This window comes from Glycine soja, chromosome 17, assembly GCF_004193775.1.
Source record: "Glycine soja cultivar W05 chromosome 17, ASM419377v2, whole genome shotgun sequence".
In the NCBI taxonomy this organism is placed as follows: domain Eukaryota; kingdom Viridiplantae; phylum Streptophyta; class Magnoliopsida; order Fabales; family Fabaceae; genus Glycine; species Glycine soja.
In genome coordinates, this window is record NC_041018.1 from 18,454,821 (window position 1) to 18,468,653 (window position 13,833).

General features: G+C 37.4%; 1 protein-coding gene across 2 annotated transcripts; it reads right to left on the bottom strand.

Moving 5' to 3' along the window:
- Positions 1-3,008: 3,008 nt before the first annotated feature.
- Positions 3,009-12,067, bottom strand: LOC114393716. Of its 2 annotated transcripts, none has more exons than XM_028355125.1 (7): positions 6,784-12,067; positions 6,445-6,698; positions 6,226-6,367; positions 5,563-5,761; positions 5,084-5,425; positions 4,230-4,948; positions 3,009-4,025 (listed from the first exon to the last, which is right to left on the bottom strand). In XM_028355125.1, the coding sequence occupies exons 1-7, from the start codon at positions 11,581-11,583 to the stop codon at positions 3,402-3,404; spliced, it is 7,080 nt and encodes a 2,359-aa protein (XP_028210926.1). In that variant the 5' UTR covers positions 11,584-12,067; the 3' UTR covers positions 3,009-3,401. The 2 variants fall into 2 exon arrangements, with proteins under 2 accessions (XP_028210926.1, XP_028210924.1); XM_028355123.1 differs by having other exon boundaries at positions 4,230-4,954.
- Positions 12,068-13,833: the final 1,766 nt, after the last annotated feature.

Genomic DNA, 13,833 nt, shown 5'->3' on the forward strand with positions numbered 1-13,833 from the left:
TTGTAGTACCATGCCAATTTTAATTACTGTATGACTGTGTATGTTTGATTTACCGTTATAAATAGATGTCGGTAGCAAAATAATTTTGTATCTACACACTTTTAGGTGTTTAATTTTTATTGGATCCTTAAATTTTGTCTTGAAATTCATGCATAATAAGTTGGATGGTAAATTAAATATATTCTTTAATATGTTACTTGGCTCCAGTTACAATTTATGCGTCAGTTTTGTCGGTTGATCCCTCTCACGAGTGTGTATAGGTTTATGTTTTAGTCAAATTTTAGGATGATGACATTGAGATTTTTTATAAGCAAATATTATAGGTGTTACTTTCGTATTAGTTAAAACGTTAAGGAAATGAAATAACGTATTTCATATTAGACTCCTTTAAAGTATAGAAGACGCTGATCTATTCTTTAATGTAACCAAATTAATTTCGTCATAGCAAAAAAGTACAACTGTATTAGTTTTTTATTGGACTAAAGTAAAATAATAAATTATAAATTTCACAATAAGAATTAATTCAAAAATTTGATAATCATACTTTTAACGTAAGAAATAATCACTCATAAAAAATTTAATAGTTATAATGTTAAGACTAATAGCGTACATATATATAACTATATATCATCTTAGTTGTATTTTTTAATTAATAATTATAATAAAAAAATATTGGTGGGATTAAAGACAAGTATTAAATTTTAAAAAAAAAACTTATACGTCTTACTGAAATAGATCTCTTGGCAATTATAATTAAAACACAGAATAATTAAATATAACTCCATAACCATCAATTTGCTGAACTTTTTCAAATTATAATTTACCCACAATTAAGCATTTCACCTAAAGTTCCAAATATATCCTGGGGTGTGGTTGAGCCATCTTATCTGGAGTTTCGTCTATTGACCTCAATCAATGGAAGCTCTAGAAAGTTCAAGTCATAGTCCCATTGGCCTGCACTTTGCAGAAAAGAATTGGATATAGTGATTAGTGGGGTGCATGTTGATTATTTATTATTAGTGAATTAAGAACAAATCTAGCTTCTAGCCTCTTGTTCCCTTCCATTTAGTCCAAAAAAAAGTGTTAAGCTGACTATGTCCATGCGCAAACATGAAAAACCATGTTCGTAGGTCCTTTCCTCAATTTTGTTTTGTAATTCTATATTATATTTTAAACTATTTAATAAAAGAAAAAAATTGTAGCACCTGTCTCGGTTTTCTTGTTGTCCTATAGTGATTTTGAACTCAGTTTGATTGTTATTTTCTGCACTGTCGAACATTTTTTTTGCACAAATTCAATAAAGTTTTGTTTATTGTGTTATTTATATATATAAAAAATTCTTATTTGTATTGTCAATAGATTATTAATTGAGTTTGGCAAAAGGTTTGTCTTCTGCGAGGTTTCCTTAAATAATTTTCAATACTTATAAGAAACGAAAATAAATGAAAATAAGAAGATAAAATAATAAATTTCTTTTATAAGTTTAATTTATTTTACTTTCATAATTTTTTAAGTGCTTATAGACCAAATTAGTGACCAAATATATCTTAAACCTTCACTAATTTTTTTTAATTAAACTTGTAATCATTTGGTGCTGGTAAATTGCACTTGAGACAATTCTACCTATTACATAAGTAATATAAGAATAGAAGTATTGTTAACAAGTATTAAAATAAAACTCTTTTAGAAGGAAATGTAAAAAAAAAAAAACAAAACAAAAACTCGAGCTTTAAACTTTGAAGAAACAATAACGATTCATTATTTTAGGAGTTATAAGATAAAGATAAAAGTTTATAATTAGAGTTGTATGATTAGTGTAATTGCTTATAGTCTTGTCTTTATCTCCACCGTTAAACAATTCGTGCGTATTCTTCTCTTCTTCTATGACTGAAAATATTTTTTTGCTTCATGGGGTAGTGTGTGGCTGTGTGAAGTGGAGCAAGATAACTCTATAATAGTCATAGCTGTCACCCGCTAATGTTTCTTCTACTGTTCACTATGATGACACTGGCATTAGATGAGATGGCACGTCTCATCTGGTTCATATACTTCCCTACCAACACCGGGAATTAAAGATATATCTGGCTTGGAAAACCAACACAAGTTAGATTTAGTTCAACGAATTAATCTTTTTATTGAAAGAGATTTTCATATTTTAATGTTTAATTATGTATCGAATAAGATTCCTTTGAAGGGAGGTGCTTGTGGGAAACAAAAATACTTGTCTTGGTACCTCTCAAAGTTATCCTCCAAAAGTTAACCAATAATAATAATAATAATCCTTAAAATTATATTTCTTTCATCTTTTATTTTTTTATTTAATTAAGTAATATGTATTAGTCTTCTTATATAACTTTTATAAAAGATAATATATTTATCTTTTTAATATATAATATTCATTGCAAAATAATTAAAAATATTCGGATTAAAAATAATTAATAAAAGAATGAGTTAAAAAAATAAACAAATAAAATACATTTATCTTTTTATTGCATAACTTAAAAAATAAACTAATAAAATTAAGAAAAAGAATTCTAATATTTGATAAGAGTATTCCGTAGAAATCAACTTATGTTTAAATTGTTCGGATCGGAGGATATATCAATGTGAGTATTTGCAAAGTCAAGAGTCGGGCAACCAGTAGCAAGATTTAATAGCGTCCTCCAATCGTTTACATGATTTTGCTTTTTTATACAATCAAAAGATTGGATGCATCGACATGAGTTTCTTCTTGTGCACAATTAGTGCATTTTTTTTTTCTTTGGTCAACATTGACAACTAGCCTTTACATAGAAGCTATATCTGGCCCCTTTTTAATCTTTTACTTGCATGAACTTTTTTATAGAATTATCCCATGCTTCCATTCAGCCGTTTAAAATTTTATAAAATTAAAAAACCAATCCCAAACCATGATCATCTTCTAATTGGTCTAGGAACTCTAAAAATAAACGAGTTTTCTTTTTCTAAGAAGAAAAATAAACGAGTTCAAAACACTAGAAAAGCAAGAATTATAGACATGAAAACTAGCATTACTCAAAACTGATACTTCCCATTTATTAATGGAAAGAATTTACGAAGACAACTAATGATTTCGATACACAAGCCCAATAAATAATCTGCATTTTTTTTACGATCAAAAGAAAACAAAGATCGACCATGCTTGGTTGATAGATACACCATTGCAAAACGACAGTGTCCATCAAAGCCACATTACCATGCTAAATACTAGTCTCCAATATCCCCTACCACAACCTGGTATGGAATTTGTTGTAGCCAGCAAAAATCAACAATCAACCTCCCAAGTAGAAGCTTTAATCAAAACTTTTATTTTCTGCCAGATCAAAAATTAATAACAAAGCCTTTCCTGAGTTTTTTCAAATCCAGCTGATTTTTCTCGCTCCTCATGACACTGTTGATGCCCCACTAATGGTCTGTTTAGCCACATATATTTGCTTTACCTTTGTTGAGGAAAAGTTCTTATCTGATCCCAGAGATTGATTTCTTCCTTGGTACACTCTACGATGGGACCATTCGCCCCCAGAATTATTTCTCTGAGAAACACCACCTCTCTGATAATTACCATGTCCTGAGGAATGGTCAGATTGTGAGGGCTGATTCTTGAAAGAAGAACTTGCGTTCTGGTTGTTATTACTACTGCTGCTATTGCCATTCTGAACATCAACCTTCACAGTATCTGTAATGGGGATCACGGATGGAGTCTTGATGACAACAGTCTGTGCTGAAGTCTTGGTAGCAGTGAAATTTGAATTGTCCACCAATCCAAGTTCATCAGGCAATTGGTTGACATTCACATCAGCAGCTCTAGGAAAATTCCTATCCCCATCAGAAGATGTTGAAGCTCGAGAACTAGTAAACCTTTTGGCATTTAGCGGCTGGTCAACAGAAGGAACATGGCTAAACTGAGAAGTTTGTACCCCTTCTTGTTGCTGCAATGGGATTGACAGAGGAAGTTGTGAATTAGGAACATGCGGCCATCGAGCTTGTACTGACATCTCAGTAGAGGGCTGGCAAAAAATTTTACACAATGTTAATTAGAGATAAAAATTCTACCACATTAGATAGATAAACTAAAACAAAAGCACAGATCAATGACTCTTACTGTCTTTTTTGTAATATTGACAAATTCCAAATAACTCTAAAAACTACAGACATTGAAGATTTTGTATGATTATTGCAGAAATCAACAGCAAGACATATCAAAACTTTACCTGGAAAGGAGAAACATCAAACATAGCCACAGGAGAAGCCATTGGCATAAGTGGTGAACCAGGAGCAAGATGTTGAATTGGAGAAGGCATGTTAGCAGGATTCCGCAATGAAGATGCCATATTCATACTGTTCATATCGCCTTCACCAGCTCCCACAGCAGATGATGTAGGGATGTGTTTCCAATCAGGCTGCTTTCCAGAGGGTATATAAGTGGTTCCCATGAAACTCAAGCCAACTTGACCAAATTGCCCAACAGGAGCAAAATGGTTATAAACAACCATGTGTGGTGGCCCCTGGACTCCTGGAATGCCTCCAGGAGGAGCAATAAAAGGCCCAGTGAACCCTGTTGGAGGTCCATAAAAAGATTCCACACCAGAATGGCACTGTTGCCAGCTCCCAATTGGCCTTGATGCTGATGTAGTACTTTTTTGAGGCTGTGACTGTGTTGTAGATGCAGACTCATCATGAGGTCCAAAAGCAAAGACAGGACCACCCATCATAGGATTCATTTCATAGAAAGGAAAATGAGAAGGAGGGCCTGAAGGAAAATGAGGAGGGACAGAAGGAAAATGCGAAATCATTTGACCCGAAGAATTTTGGGTACTTGGTAAGGGAGGCCACAAGGAAATTGGCGGAGTCTCAACAGATAAATCTGCTGGAAGAGATACGCTAAGAGGCTCCTCAGATCTAGATTGATTAGCTGATTGCTGCTCACAACCTACTCCTGCCCAAGTAACTAATAAAGATAAGTACAAAGTTCCAGAATACAAATTGATGTTAAGTCGAATTATAAGCAGATGTCCAGAAGAAAGAAAAACTATACTAATGAGTAATACAGAGAGGGAAGATTCACCTGCTACTACCCTATCAATATCTGCAGCTACAAAACTTTTACCATCTGAAGCAGGGACAGAACAAGCACCCAATCCATTTCCAACAATCTCGTCACTACTAATGGCAGCAACAGCAACAGCTGAAGCAGCTGCTTCAGCTTCAGCTTCTGCATCATGATCTTCTAAGTGACCATGAGATTCATTACCATGTTTCTCTTTATCAAAGAAAAGACTGCAATCGTTATCAGATGCAGTAAGATTGTGGGACATTTGCATGTCTGATCTAGATGATCGAGGTCGACCAATGCCATGAGACACAACACGGCTGCTAGATGGAAGAACAGTCGGAGATGTTACTGCCCCTGAATACAAAATGCAATATCCTCCATCAGTAAGGTAACTGAAAATCCAGAAATAGTACCTCAAACTGCAAGAAAATTCGCTATCACCAATCAAATGAATAACTAAACAAATCCCAATGCAAAGTTTATTTGCTAACCAAACTGAATTTTCTCTCCAGCAAGCAAGGAATTAATTGGGCTGGATGCAGACGAAAAGGTTTTCTCCTTTGTCAAAATGGATGATGTTGGCAAACTGGGTTCATCAACAGCACCAGTCATATTGCCAACAGAAGCCTGTGAATCAAACTGTTGAGGCTTCATAGCCTCATCAAGTTGTGTCTGTGTAAGTGCCATTACCTGCCATAAAATTTTGCTTTAAATTCTCAACAAAAGGGTTGAACAAATAATAAAATATTTATGCAAATGTCTGAATTCAAATTTCTCCTCTTTAAATTACACCATTTTGATCCCCAAACATCCCCCCTCTAAAATATCAGAACAACTAAGTTGCACCTAAAACGCATTTCAGTCCCCTCCAAAAGAATTAGATAGGCAAAATTTGATTTAGGGGTAACTCCTCAGCGGAACTATACTATACATAGAAAAGAGCAGATTGTTGAAGGAGATATAAGCTGCAACTATGAAACAAAGGGGGACCACATACACGAGAAGTTAAACCATGTTTCTAGAAATGTTGGATCTAAATAAAGTAATAAACAAGCATTAAAGAAATACAGCCAAAATACATGGGGAAAATCAGAGATGATAGAGAGTTTCAATTGCCATTGTTCTGAAACAAAGTGAGGGAGGAAAGTTCAAACCTGTTGACTGATTTGTGCATTACCCCAAGAGCCCAAAGATGTCTGAACATTATCTAGAACCTTGTTCTTATTTTCAAATATCACACCAGAACCCGGGTCCTTTTCACCACCAGAAACTGCTGGGAGACTTGTCTGATGTGACCTGTAAAAGGGAAAAAAAATACATTATTTTTTTTGTACAGTGATCGCCACCAAGAAATCTTACAAGACGGCAGCTACCTGCTTATCTGTGATCTTAAATCAGGCTGGGTATCAATTTTCAAAGGAGGTGGTGTGCCTATTGGAGGTAATGCTTGGGACAATAAACTTGAATTAAATCCAGATGAGGCATCCATTTTTGTCATTCCCAACACATCAGCAGCAACAAAATCAGCATGGAGACTATTTGCCACTTCAACTCCAGCTATGGATCCTTTGGTAGAATTGGCCACAGCCACAACACTTTGCGAACCTGAACGGGGTCTCCGTTGCGCCTAGCATTAAATAAAAAAACAATTAAGAAAGATGCAATACATATGATTATGATATCAGGTTAGATGTACAGATAGAAATTAAAACCTTTGCAACCCGAGACTTGGCCTTGATTTCTTTCTCTCTCTGTTCTCGTCGATCATTTAACATTTGCCTCTTTGACCTTACTTCTATAAAGTCATCTTCATCACTAGGAGCTTCAATTCCAGGTTGCTCAAACACACGTATAATTCCACTTTGCAATGGAGCATCAACGTCTTCCTCAGAACACAAGTTCCTTTTGAGATTACTCTGTCCAGAATGCGAGAAGCCCTGAGTCTTCGTTGATTCTTTTCCATCAACCTTTTCACCTCTGCTTCCAGAATCCATTCCTTGTGAATTTTCTGTAGCTAACTCTACCGTCTGTTTTCCCAATTTATTGGACATAGCCTTCCTAGGTACAGTCCTTCCAGATATGCCTGCTCCCCTTCCGTTGATATTTGACTTATTATCCAATCCAAACTGATCAGTCAAAACGGAACTAGTAGACTGCCTCTTGTCAGCATTTTCCCGAACTCGAAACTCAGTGCGCTGCATATTCCGACGAGGCCTCCTCATAAATCCTCCAGAGTCTGGGCGATTAACCCTTGGAGCTGGACCAGATGATCTTGGGTTTGAATTTTTTACAGTAAAGACATATCTCTTTCCCCTGCCACCAAATTGTGTTTTTGACTCCATAAAATTCTCTTTTGAAACTGGATTATATGATGCATCTCTAGTGACAGGCTGAACTTCTGATTCTTTTGCACTGGATGAAATATTGCTTCTCTTTCCAACTACATTTTGATTCCCCCGCTTATCCAATTGGAAACTAGTAGAAGTTCTACTGCTATTATTATGAACATGGGAAGACTCAATTCGACCCTGCTTTATTCCAGCAATATTTTCTGCATTCTCACTTGGCAGTGAACCTTGTGATAAGTTTCTTGAATTACCTGGTTGGCTGTCAACAGAATGATGCCTAATCTCATTTTTTATAAAGGAATCAGAAGTTTCTGGAGCATTTTGAACTGGCATTTGACCTCCAGGGTTACGATTGTAAGAGAAACTGGATGGTATATTTGGCTGAACAAATGACATTGATTGAGGACCAAGAGGCATTATACCTTGTGATATGGGAGAAGTATATCTTAGCTGGCCAAATTGAAACAAAGGAGGCTGCGATGGATGCATGTGTGAGAGGGGTGCACCAACTTGTGGATGCAGATGCAGTGGCATCTGTATAGAACCAATCTGTATGGCAGGTACAGGTGATGGTATCAAGGATGGACCAGAAAACAGACCAAATTGAAGCTTAATGGGTACCTCAGCTTGACTTGGAGCATTAGGTACATTAGAGGAAACAGCTTGACCAGAAGATGAGTAGTGAGGGGCAACAGTAACTGAACTCAGCGTACTATGGTGGGTCAACAGGCCATTAGAAGCTTCCACATTACCTAAACTCTCAGACACCACAGGGGAAAGAGAATTACTAGGCTGAATGACCAGATCTTGAGCTGGCTTCTCGGATTCCTGGAACACACTGGAAGTGCTGTTAAGATTCACCTTAGTATCATTAACAGGTTGGAGGGCCTTGTCATCATCACTTGCATTATCATAAGATACACATTCTTCTAGAGAGATGCCAGAAGCCTGTTGTGCCACAAATGTTGTTTCTTCATCTTTTGATGTCCTTTCAAACTTTTCATTAGGCATCCCAACCTGGACACCCTCATCAAATCCTAATACTAGGTTATCCATCAAGTGGGGCAATCCTTTCTCCTGCAAATGCATATCTTCAAAATCCTGGTTGAGTTGAGCATGATCATCTCCTTCATGCACTTCATCTTCTTCCTGATAATCTTCATCTTCATATTCTTCTTGTTCCTGGAACTGCTCATTATTCTCAGTAGTCCATTCATCATCATCCCCACTAGAGACAGCACATGGAGTAACTACATTTTCATTTCCAGCAGGTGTTGCAATGGATTCATTATCTGGAGCTGTGAGGGGGTCATTTTTGCTTCCTTCAGAAGTCAATATCGTAGGGGAATCTCCAGAGTCATCCAAGTCATCATGAGAAAGATGTGTTGGAGAACTTGGGGGGCTTGAAACAGAGAGTGAAGACTGAGAATCACACCTCGGTGTGGATTCCACTTTATGGTCCTCATTCTCAGTAGTCTCTTGCCGGGCATCCACTACTTCAGGTTGTCCACGGTTCCCATTGTCATAACCAGTTGGAAGGGTAGAGTCACTTCTGGTTGCCTGATTATAATGCATCTCATTTTCTAGGAAAGCAGAAGGGCCAGGGTGTTCATTTTCATTTTTGTAAGTTCTGTGAACAGAACCTAGTGAAGGAGGAGGAAGTACTCGAGGCTGCCTGACAGAATACCGTGACCTCCCCAAGGCATAGGGTCCCTCTGACTCAGAATTTGGATAAGTACGCTCAGGGAATTGAGGAAATGGATTGCCACGGGAACGGCCCTGTGTCCAACCATCACCAAATCTTTCAAAATAATTTTCATGAAAATCAGAATCAATCTCTGTATTTCTGCTTAGATTATCTCCATCTGCAGATTGGTTCCACCTCTGTGGTTTTACATGAGCATATTCATCTAAATGAGGCTCTGAAATTCCACCTTTATAATAAGGCCTTGAAGACACAAATCCAGCACCACCATTATAGTCTTTCCTCATAAATGGCTTTCCACCAATTGATAAATCTCTGCGGGGACTGTTGTGACTATTCTCCTGGTCTTGTGGATAAAATGTTGAGCTGTTCCAATTCTCATATCCATCTCTTCTCCATGAATTTACTGGTTTTCCTCTATCCCCAAAGGTGGAAGATAAATCTCTAGAGAAGTGAGACCTAGAGCCCATCTCCAATGCCCTATTCACACTTGATGAATCAGAAGATGCTGAAGTCAATATCCTGTCAACCATTCTTTCACTATCCTCCCAATCACCCACATCTGTAGCCCTTGATGCTTCTTTTTCGTTCAATATTGCAGGCATTTTCTCCTCCACAACAACTGGAGCATTACTGCCACTTTTGGATGCCTCAGCCTGCCTTCTAGCAATCCTTTGCTCCAATTCTAAAAGCTTCTGCTTAGCAGCTTGTTTTCTCCTCTCTTCTTCTAAAACCATCCTTTGTTTCTCTTCTTCCCTAGCTAACCTCTGTTCTTCAGCCTTTCGCAAAGCTTCAATCCTCTCTTGTTCAGCTCTCCATGCTGCCTCTCTTGCCTCTTCTTCCAATCTCCTCTGCCTCTCTTCCTGTTCTCTAGCCTGCCTTAATCTTTCCTCCTCTTCTCTGCGAGCCAACTCCAATGCCCTTTCTTGCTCCTCAATGATTCGCTGCCGCTCCTGTTCTTGCATCCTCTGAACCCTTTCAAGCTCCGCCTCAAAGGATTCTCTCACAGGATCATGGAAATCAGTTTGCTTCAGCACATCCTTCTTTTTCTTGACCACCCCAACAAGACCACCCAACAAATCCCTCCCATCAAAACTAGAACCTCCAAAATCTTTCATAAACGGATCCTCCAAGAAACCTTTTTCACTCTTTGGCAAAGCCCGCTTCTCTCTACCAAAATTAAGCAGAGGATCATTAACAGGCAGCCCCTTACCACCCATCGAGAAAGCTGATCTTGACACCGAGCTCTGGACAGAATCAGCTCTATTCCTGTTGAGTTGCTCGCGATGCCGATCACCATACGGTTCCACCACATTATTCCAAGGCTGCTGTTTCCCACCCTGACCATCCCTCCTTACAAAATCCCTCTTTCCAGCATCATCATCCCTAAATGGCGACGGAACATACTTGTTACTATCCTTCCCCACATCCTTACTCCCACTTGACGACCTCACACCAACACCATTTCTCTCATTTCCAGCATCCTTGGGAAAGGACAAGTTCGAACTCCTCCAAGAATTCCCTTCGGGCCCCATTCTATCATAAGCCTCCACTTCACTGTTCAAAGCCTTTACAACTTCATTGCCCCTCAATAGTCCCCTCTTCTCATGCTTATGAGGCAAACCACCAACCCTAGGAATATCAAAATCCCAAAAAACTTCCCCCTTGGGAAAACCATGATCCCTACCCTCCCTGCTCAAACCGTGCCCTGTGTCACGCTCATCATCGGCCCAATCTGACCGTGGGTTCAACCGAACCAGCGGCAGAGGACCAGGGAAATACTCCTCCTGCTTCCTCCCAACACCACCACCATACTTCGGGTTCACCACCCGCGAACCGCGACCATCATCACCACCACCAGCCACATTCACTCTGCGAGGAACACTAAACTGATCAGTAACCAAAGAACCCTCATTCTTCTCCTCAATAAACACATTCTCATCACCCAGAGAATGTTTCTGCTTCTGATTCAGATTCAGATTCAGATTCTGAATCGAATTCTGATTCTCCTGGATCTTCTGATTTGAACCAGGCACAGGCACCAAGGTGGCCCGCAGAGAAGGAAAATCCTCTCCTCTCAAAACGGCCGACGAAACCGGCACAGCGGCCGCGGCGGCTGCCGGTTTAACGACAGGCAGCGACACGTCCTCAGCGACGGGCTTGGTCCAGCCCAAACCGGAGGAGCTGGGCCTGGGCCCGCTTCCGGAACCACCCGGGCCGGCGGGCCCACCTCCCGATCCCAGCGAATCGAACTGCTCATGCTCCTTCCGCAGCGAAGGAAGGTTCAAGGGGGGCGGAACGGAAAGCTTGGGCCCGGCTTTGTGCGAGCTGCGAGGCCGCGACGACGGCGGAGCCGCGGCGGCTCCGGCGGAAGGGCGCGGCGTCCGGGCGGAGGAATGCTGGCCATAGGACTTGTTCAGATTCACTGAGACGTATTTGGTGCCGGAATTGGCTGCCATCGCAGTCGCGAACCAAGTGTGAATCGCCAAAGCATGAAAACCCTAACTTTATGCGATTTCTTCCTCTGCTGACTTTTGATCCCGATTCACGGATTGTTGAATTCCAACCCTAACCCTAACTAACCCTAACCCGATGATCGAAACGACAGGATTGGGTGCAGCTGCGATCGGAGAACGGAAGACTGGGATCTGGGGCGATGGTTGTTAATTTTTGTGTTTTGTTTCTAATTAGGGTTTGAAAGGGAAGGGTGGCAGTGTGGGATAAGACGGTCACCTACGGGGGCGCAAGATAGAGCACGGCGCTGGTTAAGAGTGCGACCAATAGGAGAAGCCCTACTATAGCCTAAGCGGCGAGAGAGAGATATGAAAATAAACGTAAAGAGGGAAGTTCAAGTTTAACTTAACAATGTGAGAGCGAGCTGAGCGAGTAAGCCAAACCAAGAAATCTGTTTTTTTTTTTCCTCTTCTTTTCTTTGTCTTTATGTCTCTTCCCGTGTTTCTACGTATTTATGTTTTGCGCCACACCGTTTAATTATTGAAAAATTAGGCCCAGTAGCATCTTTGCTCTTTAGAATCTCAGTTATTATTTAATTATTTTTCTCTAATTTGACCTTTGATGTTGTTCTATTTATAATATTTTACTTTCTATCAAAATTATTATACGTTATTAATGAGAGTTGGTATAATGAAAGAAATTAATCCCTCCCAATATTGTGAATTAAAATTTAAATTCTTCTAATAAAGTATTCACATTTAATATTCGACTATATTTTAAACATATTTGTTTCTAAAAGAAAAAAGGACATGTGAAAAATTAAAAAAAATATTATTATATGATAAAAAATCATTTTTTAGAATACAATAACATTTAATTGGATCTACATTGCCATTTTACATGTTTAAAATCAATATTATTTTGATCAAGGCACCCACATATTTTTTCTCTCCATACCTCTTCTTCTCACTAGTTTTTACCCTTGTAATGTAAGGGATAAACAATTTATTTGTGTATGTATAGAATGATTTTGTATTAAGTAATTTAGTTGTATAAGGAAAAATATATTCAAGTTTTTTATTGAATTGTTTGCTTTGAAATATAATAACTAAAACATTATAAAATAATTGAATTTAATAAAAGTAAGATAATATGTGTTGTTGTTACAAAGAGTTGTAAATGTATGAAAACTGTTGAAATAGATCTATAATTCTTCAATTATTTTTCACATGTCCAAAACATTTTATCAAAACAAATAAAAATAAAATAATATTAATGGAATTAAGTTAAATTAATTTAATTTATTTTATTGGATATGTAATACTTAAATAATTTTGGATTCAACATAAGATTTTTGACCTGCACAACACACGGGATAGATAGAATGTGTGCGAGGGAATATTTTTGTATTATTTATTTAAAAAATTATATTTTAAAGATAATAAAAATGTTAAAAATTATTGATAAGTAAATATAAGGTAACATGAACATAATATATCTAATTGTGCATCACATATGTGTTTATGGGTAAAGTGACACAACCCCTTATACTAATAACATCAAAACTCAATAAGTTGGTTATATTTTAACAAGACTAATTTTTGGAAATTTTGTGGTAGAACCTTAGGTTCCACCATCTTCGTACAGGCAAGCGGTTTCTATGTCATTAATTGACCTTTTTCCATTTGACTTGCTTGAAGAAGTGTAAACCTCGTTCAAACGTTTTTACATACAATTTTTTCTTTTAATTGATTTTATGAAGAGTCGAATGTCTATATCCTAATAGTATAAAATCATTTTTCACTGTCATCTAATCCAAATTATCATTTAAATTATTTTAAAATAATTATTTTAAAAATTAATAAATTATTATATATGATATATTGTGATTGGATGATTATATAAAAAATTTTAAATTATCAATACATACTTTTTTTTTCTTTTATAAATTACATATTAAACATGTTTATTTATTTTTAGTTTTATTTTTATTTTATAAAATAGATATCGATCTAGCACAGTACACCAACTAAAATACTGTTTACATGGTGAAGGATATTATTATTAATTTTAGGATTAGACAAGCATTTGGTTTGACAGTGTCAATAGATTTACATGGGACTAAATTGGACCAAACATCATCACACTTTGTAAAACTCAGATTCATTATGTGCAGTACAGATCTTTATTATTATTATTATTATGTAAGATACATTAAAAAATAAAACTATAAGTTACTGAGAAATTACAGTACA